We start from the raw sequence: 8,866 nt of genomic DNA on the forward strand, positions 1-8,866 counted from the left end.
CCCCAGCCCCAGCCCCAGCCCCAGCCCCAGCCCCGCCCTGCCCATCCCTATAGCCTTCTTTTCCTTGCTGTTTTAAGACAGGGTTCACCAAGTTGCTCAGGTTGTCTTTGAACTTAGATGCAGCCCAGGCAGACATGGATTTCCAGCCCCAGCATCTCAGGCTGCTTGCGCACCAGGCCAGCCATTTTCAAGCTGCAGTCAGATGGCATGGAGCGCATTGCTAGTGCAGACCAACCATCAACACCTTCTTCCCAGGGCTCCTCCTGTGCCCCTACCAACCTCACACCCGATATTAAAGTGTCACTCCCCAGAGCCCTCTCCCAGCCCCTGGCAAGTACAAAGCTGCCTTTTGTTCTCCAGGCTTGCTCTGCTCCACGAATTTTATGTGTCACGTGCCTGACTTTCCTCAGGCTCTGTGCCCACCGTGGCTAAGGATCAGGACTTTCTCTCTTTGGATGGCAGAATAATAATAACACTCTGACATGTTGCCCGAGCCCACCGCTTGTAGATGAGAGGAGCGTGTGTGTGGCTGGGCGTGGTGGCAGAGGGAGAGACCCGTGCCTCAGTAGGAATGTGCTCAAACCTGTTCTAGTCCACCTTTAGCCTTAGCTGTGTCCCTGCCTTGGTCCACACAGGTCCCTCACGGCTGAGGTCATTACCTCCATTGTCAAACTGAGAGAAGTAAGCTAGGGAAGGTGACCTGTGTTCAGTGCTCAGCAAGCGAACGGGCACCAGTGCCACCATGGCCTCCACAAGCTCAACAAATAGCTTCTTCACTGTGGCCACCCAGAGGTGACAGGTCCAGCCAGGCCCTGATGGCAAAGGAAGATGATAAGCCCCTGCTCACCTTAAGAGCTGTCTCCCTGTGACCCCTGAGCTGCCCTTCGACCCCTGCCCTTCCAAAAGGCTGAGGAACATTGGCCCCAGGGCTCTCTCCCAGCTCTCTCCGGACCTCTCCTCAGGGTTCTCCCCCATCTGACTTCCTTGTGCTCTCTAAGCTGCTTTCTCTGTCTCCACTCCTGCCCGGGCTCACTCTGTGCACAGCACCAGAGACAACATGGGAAGGCACGCGTGTGCCCCCTTCCCTTCCGTAGCATAAGAGAAAGACACTGAAAACGTAAGCAGCTCCAAAGAATAACCAGGGGACCTGGGGTGGGGTGGCGTGGAGAGAGGACAGGGCGTCATGGACCATCCTTTGTGGCGGTCAGTCAGGGAGGAGGTGAATGCTTGAACAGACACGTGCAGTATAAGCAGCCAAATATGGGAAGAGCTGGGAGGGAAATGGCTGAACCTGTAAGGACAAAGGTCCTGTGGCCACAGTGAACAGGCACCAGGGGAGTAACTCATGGGTCTCCAGTGGTTGAGTCTGAACAAGGAGGCTGGAGTTATGTCAGAGATCGAGAAAAGACCTGAAATCCAGTTAGAGGAACCGAGGAAAGGAATTCTACCTTGAATTTTTCCAAGGATGTCTGACGTTGCCCCTCTGTGCCTGTGTTCCGTGTATTTAGGGATGTCCAGTTCCTACTGCTATTTCCTGTCTTTTAGTTATTGATGAAGAGATGGGGGCTGGGCATGGCCCCATGACCTCTAACATCCCACCTGAGGCTAGGCAAAGTTAAATGGGACTCACGGTCATCCCAGGGCCCTGCTGGCATCAAGCTTCTTACGCAGGAACTCAGTATCCAAATCCCGGGCAGCAGGACAGACCTCACTCCCAGGAAGACCCAGGGGTCCCTCTGTGACTGTCTCAGAGAGGCCAGGGCCTGCTGTGGAGACAGTGTGAGCCACGCATCCCAGCAGTCTGCAATCTTGTCCACCAAACAACTGGTTGATTGAATGTCACGCTTTTCAAACAGTTGCTATGGACACGGACTCGGCAGGAAGCAAGTGGGACCTGGCACTCGTCTGGATCGCACGTAGCTGTCAGAGGGGAGTTGGAGTCTGGGCCCCAGTTTGGTAGACAGTCTCAAACGCAGGTGCCGAGCCACACTGTTCTCCCAGCTTGGGACTTCAGCCACCAGAGCTGTGTTTCCTCTTCTAACATAAGTGTCTTCGTGACCACAGAAAACCTCCTGTATGTTGGCACACAGATTCTGGGGGGGTCAGGAGCAGCCTGGTAGCCTGGCTTTTTCCTGGGTCCCTCAGGGAGCTATATCACGTCACCTTGGCAGGTCTCAGTTCCTCTGACTCAGGGCTCAGCAGCCTGCCAACTCGCCAAAGAAGGTGAAGCAGATGCAGCCTTTCCCAACTTGGTGTAAGAGGACAAACAGAGCCACTGCCACAATACCCTGTAGGTGACACCCAGAAGAATATGACAGGAAGTGGAGCCACCCTGGTATGTTTGACCAGAGAAGTAGTATCGGGGACTGAAGAAGTCCACTGTACAGCATTGAGGAGGCAGCGGGCACTCTCCACCACTTCAGCCTGGCTTCCTGATTTCTTTCATGGTCCCCCAAGACTTCCTGACACCCCTTCACCTCACACCCTCTTCCTTGCTGTCTCCCGGCTCTAGGCAGAGGGCTAGGAACACAGAAAGGACCGTGACACTTGGTGTTCCCAAACAGGAACTGTGTATCTAGTGGCACAGCAGAGAGAGCTCCAGGTGGTGTGTGGAGATGCCCTGTGGGTGTGGCTTGATGACCTGGGCCTAAAGGAAGCCAGAATCCTGTAAGCCATAGGCCAAGAGAGCATTCCAGGCAGGACCAGGCAGGGCAATGGGGAGGAAATAAAGTTACCAGAATGAAGACCCTTGGTGAAGGCAGGTATGAGGCCAAACGTCAAAGAAAGCTGGTGTTCCATCCAGGGCCCGAGGGAGTCTTGGGAAGGCCTAAAGCATGCCTGGCTCACGCCTCTCATTCCAGTGCTGGCGAGGTTGAGGTAAAACTGCTGCAAGTTCAAGGTCAGCCCAGACTGTAGAGGAAACATTGGCTTTGAAAAGCAAAAACAAAAATGGAGAGATGGCTCAGCAGTCAAGAGCACACTGGCTTCTCTTCCAGAGGACCCGGGTTCAATTCCCAGCAACCATTCAGAAGCTCACAGCTGTCTGTTAACTCCAGTTTCAGGGAATTCTGTGTCTTTATCTGGCCTCCACAGGTACCAGGCATGCACAGGATACACAGGCACATAAAGTAAAAATAAATAACAAATAACACTTAACTGGTTTTTGCTTTGTTTTCTTTTTGTTGTTGTTCTAAGGGCAGGATTTGCCTGTGTGGGGCAGCCCCAGGCAGGGCTGTGGAGGTGGAGAGACAGGAGTCGGAGGACATGGTGAAGACACAACCGTTGAGGAAACGTTTGCTATTGAGCACACTGGAAGGAGCAGAGAGCAAAATGCCCTGCTTTCTGACTTGAGCTGATGGGAGGAACAGATTTGGGGGGGGGGGCTCTGTCAGGCATGAGGAGTGAGATACTGAGGAGGCAGTTAGGTGAGTCTGGAGTTTTTAAGGGGCACACTGGGTAGGGAACCCGAGTGTAGAAGTGCCAGGGGTAGGTGGCGTTGTGTGCCAGGACATCAACAGTGACAGTGCATGTGGAGAGGTGAAGTTCATTCTGTCCCTGGAATTGGGGGTTTGGGAGGGGGGATTTGGCAACAGAAGAGGAGGAAGGAGGGTGTCCAGAGACCTTCAACAGCATCAAGAGCCCTGAAGAACCCATCTTCCCTTTCACATGTCACCCCTCAGAGAGCTAGCGGGGGACTGCTCTCCACAGCCCTCAGTGAGCATTCGGAGTATTTGGTTCTAAAGCCCCGACTCGATCCTAGCCTCTTGTCATTCAGTTCACAACCCCACTTTGCACCCCACTTCTCTCTCTGCCATACCGAGAGTCAGCACTGAATAGGTGTTGTCCTTGTTAAGCCTTTCCCTGTTTTTTTTCTTTTGTTGTTGTTGTTTTTGTTTTTTGGGTTTTTTTTTGTTTGTTTGTTTTTTGTTTTTTGAGACAGGGTTTCTCTGTATAGCTCTGGCTGTCCTGGAATTCACTTTGTAGACCAGGCTGGCCTTGAACTCAGAAATCCACCTGCCTCTGCCTCGAGAGTGCTGGGATTAAAGGTGTGCGGCACCACGCCCGGCAAGCCTCTCCCTGTCTGAATGCAACCTTAGAGGCAGCTTTTCTAAGAGCTGCAGATGCATCCTGTTTCCTCAGGAGACTGAGGGAAGGAAGGTCTTGATGGCCAGAGTGGAGAACCGAACCGCTGAAGATGGTGAGAGGCTCGGCTGGGTCAGTGTGGGTGTGGTCTGACTGGAGAGCCTGAGCTCAGCAGGGAAGGGGATCTAGAGAACATTCCGGACTAGAGGACTGATGGAGTCAGGCAAGCTTGGCTTCTTGGGGAGTCAGGTTCTGTCCCAGGCTTCTTCCTGACTTAGCTCTCCTGTGCTCACAAGCTCCAAGATGAGGCGTGACAGGGTAGGGAGGGCCCTCCTGTGGCTGGTGGCTGGTGGCTGGCGGCTGGCAGTGGGTGGTGGCTGAAGCCACAGAAGCACCACAGAGCCCAGAGGGCTCCCCAAGGCAGCAGTATCTCCCTCCTCTGCGTTTCTGTGAGGGCAATGAGGCTTATATTAATGAGAGGCAATTATGGACACCCGGATGGGCCTAAGTATAGCTCATTGAGAAAGGCAGCACACGGCAGCCAGCTGCCTCCCCTGCGAGGCCACGGATGCCTATTTTAAAACTCCCTACACTGAAGCTCTGCCACCCCTGGGTGCCAGGCTCCTGAGGGACCGGTGTGCGGCATGCGGCTGGAGCCCTGAGTGGCTCACTGTGAGCAGACCAAGCATCCTTGGTCAGACCCCTGCTGTCTTAGAGACAGGCAACCAATTTGAGGTCACAGAAAGGAAAAGCAGACGCAGGATTTGAATCCATAGCCAGCTGTATGCCAACACTCTGCTGTACTGAGCACATCCTAAACCACAAGGCTTGGCCTGTCCGCGAGGGAGGGGCGGGGGAGTGGGGGAGGGCTGGGGAAGGGGGGACTGATGCTTGATATGGAAACACAGCTAGCCCTCATCAAAATCTCACACAGTACTCTTCATTTTGACTCTGCTAAAGAGGAAACTGGCTCAGGGAGCCCATTTAGTCAGTGCCAGTGCCCCAAGGTATGGTGACACTCAGAGACGCGCTAGCACTGAGTTTATTTCAGGGTTCACAGGAAACTGACTTGAGCCCGGCAGTGTGGATGTGCGTGCCGAGGTTTCCTGGGGGGACTGTCTAGGATGACTCTGGAAGAGGCCAGCACACAGAACCAGGTTGAGGGAGGGACTGGGGCTCAGGGCAGTCTCAGCAGAGGCTCTGCTGGTCCCACAGGGAGCTGTGAGCAAGACACCCTGTAGGGGTGTCTGGGACAGGGACAAGGGCATCATAATGGCAACCAGTTGTTCACTGCAGGTTGCCCCTGGGGACAGAGTGGGGGCCTGCAAGGATTTCTGTCTGACTTAGAGCAGTTTGTAGCGGGAATTTGGCTATGAACTGTCAGCAGCTGGTGCTCTTGGCAGCTGGAGCCGGAGATGTCAGTGCGGAAGGACCTGGGGCTACCACAACACACTGTGGCCACAGTGCGAAGCCAGGCCTGGGGCTGCATGCTTGTTATCCCAGCACTTGAGAGCCTGGGGTAGGAGGGCTCCTCATTCCTCAGCTTGGGTGGGGAGAACCTGACCTGCCCCTCTGCCAGGTCATGACATTAATGAGCCACAGTGCCGGTGGCTGAAGACCTAATCAGTGCTAACAAGACATGGTCTGCTGGAAAGGGGGAAAGCTCTTATCAAAAACCCAGGGGAGGGGAGTTAACGGGGAGATGGTTCCGTGATAAAGAGCACTGGCTACAGTCTGGCGGTGGTGGCGCACGCCTTTAATCCCAGCACTTGGGAGGTGGAAGCAGGGGGGGGATCTCTGAGTTCAAAGCCAGGACTACATAGAGAAACCCTGCCCCAAATAACAACAACAACAAAAGAATCATTGGCTGTTCTAATAGAAGACCTGGGTTCGATTCCTAGCACCTACTTAGTGGCTCCCAAGCACTTGTAGCTCCAGTTCCTGCGGATCTAATGCTTTCTTCTGTTCTTCTGTCCTCCCTGGGCCCAAGGCATGCACATGGTACACAGATGAACATGCAGACAAAACACTCATATATATGTAAAATGAAAATGAATAGGTCTCAAAAAAAAAAAAAAAAAAAAACAACAAGCCAACCGTTCAGGGACCGAGCAGAGGGTGGCACAGGAGCCCATATCTGATAAGGGTTTAAGGTCCAGAACACAACTAGAATAACAAACAGCTCAGTGAGAAAGTAGCCAGAGGGTTTCAGTAGACACTTCTCCAAAGAAAAATGTAGGAATGGCCAAGAACCACCGTGACAGGAGGCTGAACATGATTATGTTTGAGGGAAATGCAGGTCAAAGCCTCACTCCGAAGCCAGGCAGGAGGCGTGGGGCGTGGGGCGTGGTGATGGGTGCTTGCGGTCCCAGCACTCAAGAGCCTGCGATAGGAGGATAGTGAGTCTGAGGCCAACCTGGGCTACAGTCTGGCATTCTGACTTCTAGAGGTGCCCTCCCCTGTTCACACTTGAGCGTGGGGGTGACCTCCGTTTCCACTGACCTTGTTAGTTCTTCTGTCCAACAAGAACCCCAAGATCAGGTCCCGCCCCCCCCCCTTGCCATGATTGTCTCCTTAACTTCACCATGTCAGCAAAAACTTGGGTATGATCAGGATCCCACCATACTTGGCTTCAGGGAGAGCCTGGGTGCCCCAGATCAAGCCTTGAGGCTCCTTTGAGCAGGACATGGGGCTTAGAAACCTGGTTGGCCTCCATGGTACGGCCAAGAAGAGGCTTGGAAATGAAGAGGAGTGCGGCTAAGTTAAGGACTGGTGTTTTCAGGCTAATCCTGGAAATCTGCTAGTCCAGCGGTCCCATTTTACAGATGGGCAAAGGGAGTTACAGTGACTCCATCCATCGGCCACTCTCTTGTGAGACTTTGTCCCCCTTGTTCTAAGGCTCGGCCTCCCTTGACCCTGAGTACTCTGTCCCAGGCCACCACTGTATCACCCCAGAAGGCCTTTAAAGATGGCCTGTGGGCTTGTCAGTATCTTTAATGTTGGTGGCCCCAGCACCCAGCCCAGGGATCTCTGTCATTAAACATCTGGGGAGGGACAAAGAGTTTACAGAGGCATGAAGGTCTCTCTGCTAAAGTAGATGGGGACAGCACTGTCTTTGGCCACAGGTAAGGTAGTTCCTGACCAGCCCTGAACTTTGGAGGTCTCTCTGGCCCCTCCGTAGGCCTCAGGGGTAGCCGTTAGGGGCAGGGTGCACAAAGCTTTGGATGGATGCTCATGTGTATGGCACCTCACAGTGAGACGGTCAGGATAGGGAGAACATGGAAGTTGGCAGTTCCCTGCCCACTGTCCACTGCGCGAGGAGTCCAGGAACTCGGAGTCAGAACGCGGCTTTCAGGGTTCCCATGAATACCTGTCCATTGAGCTACACCAATGCGTAATGCTTGGCTGGCTACCTCTGTAGCTTTGACCATATGCTCAGAGACAGTGGACAGAGAACCATGGCTCTGCTGTCCCCTCCAGCAGGGGACCCCTGTCCAGTGCTGGTGTATGTACAGCAGCAGTCACGCAGAGGACCATGATGGGAGGGCACACACCTCGACATCTGCTCTTGCCCTTGGCCCCATGATGGCAAGGGCAGACTCCCTTCCTTAAGCCAGTTCTCAGCATGCTTCCAGTTCCCCGCCCTCTCCAGTCCAGTCCTGTTAACCAGCTGACCACTCATTGTCTTTTCTCCCCAGGACAGCTGCTGCCTGGGACAGGTGACCCCAGTGCCCCAGTAGGGCAAAGGCCCCCGCCCCACGGGCCGGGATCATGAAAGGCCTCGGTGACAGCCGCCCCCGCCACCTCTCCGACAGCCTGGACCCACCTCACGAGCCCCTCTTTGCCGCGCCTGACCGGAACCCGTACCTGCTGTCGCCCACCGAGGCCTTTGCCCGGGAAGCCCGCTTCCCCGGGCAGAACACACTGCCGGGGGATGGGCTCTTCCCACTCAACAACCAGCTGCCCCCACCAAGCAGCACCTTCCCCCGAATCCACTACAACTCCCACTTTGAGGTGCCCGAGGAAAGCCCATTCCCCAGCCACGCCCAAGCCACTAAGATCAACCGGCTGCCCGCCAACCTCCTGGACCAGTTTGAGAAACAACTGCCTATCCACCGCGATGGCTTCAGCACCCTCCAGTTTCCCCGGGGGGAGGCCAAGGCCCGGGGTGAGAGTCCGGGCCGCATCCGCCACCTGGTCCACTCTGTCCAGCGTCTCTTCTTCACTAAAGCACCCTCCATGGAGGGCACCGCGGGCAAGGTGGGTGGCAATGGCAGCAAAAAAGGCGGCCTGGAGGACGGGAAAGGCCGGAGGGCCAAAAGCAAGGAACGGGCCAAGGCTGGGGAGCCCAAACGGAGGAGCCGCTCCAACATCTCAGGCTGGTGGAGTTCAGATGACAATTTGGACGGTGAGGGCGGTGCCTTCCGCAGTGGCCCCGCCTCAGGGCTGATGACTCTTGGCCGCCAGCCAGAACGCACCCAGCCCCGCTACTTCATGCACGCCTACAACACCATCAGTGGGCACATGCTCAAAACCACCAAGAACACCGAGCTGACTGCCCCGCCGCCCCCGCCTGCTCCCCCTGCTACCTGTCCCAGCCTTGGAGTGGGCACCGACACCAACTATGTCAAACGTGGTTCCTGGTCCACTCTGACCCTCAGCCATGCCCATGAGGTCTGCCAGAAGACCTCAGCCACTTTGGATAAGAGCCTGCTCAAGTCCAAATCCTGCCACCAGGGTTTGGCCTACCATTACCTGCAGGTAGGGGTGATGGTGGGGCAGG

General features: G+C 55.1%; 1 protein-coding gene across 1 annotated transcript in view; it reads left to right on the forward strand.

The window, feature by feature from the left end:
- Window positions 1-8,866, forward strand: part of LOC115062412 (disks large-associated protein 4-like) — a 97,311-nt gene that overhangs the window by 79,838 nt on the left and 8,607 nt on the right. The window contains exon 3 of the mRNA XM_029535754.1: window positions 7,782-8,844. Within this exon, the coding sequence (XP_029391614.1) occupies window positions 7,855-8,844 (990 nt within the window). The 5' untranslated portion in view covers window positions 7,782-7,854. The remainder of the gene's footprint in view (window positions 1-7,781; window positions 8,845-8,866) is intronic.

This window comes from Mus pahari, chromosome 3, assembly GCF_900095145.1.
Source record: "Mus pahari chromosome 3, PAHARI_EIJ_v1.1, whole genome shotgun sequence".
Classification (NCBI taxonomy): Eukaryota; Metazoa; Chordata; class Mammalia; order Rodentia; family Muridae; genus Mus; species Mus pahari.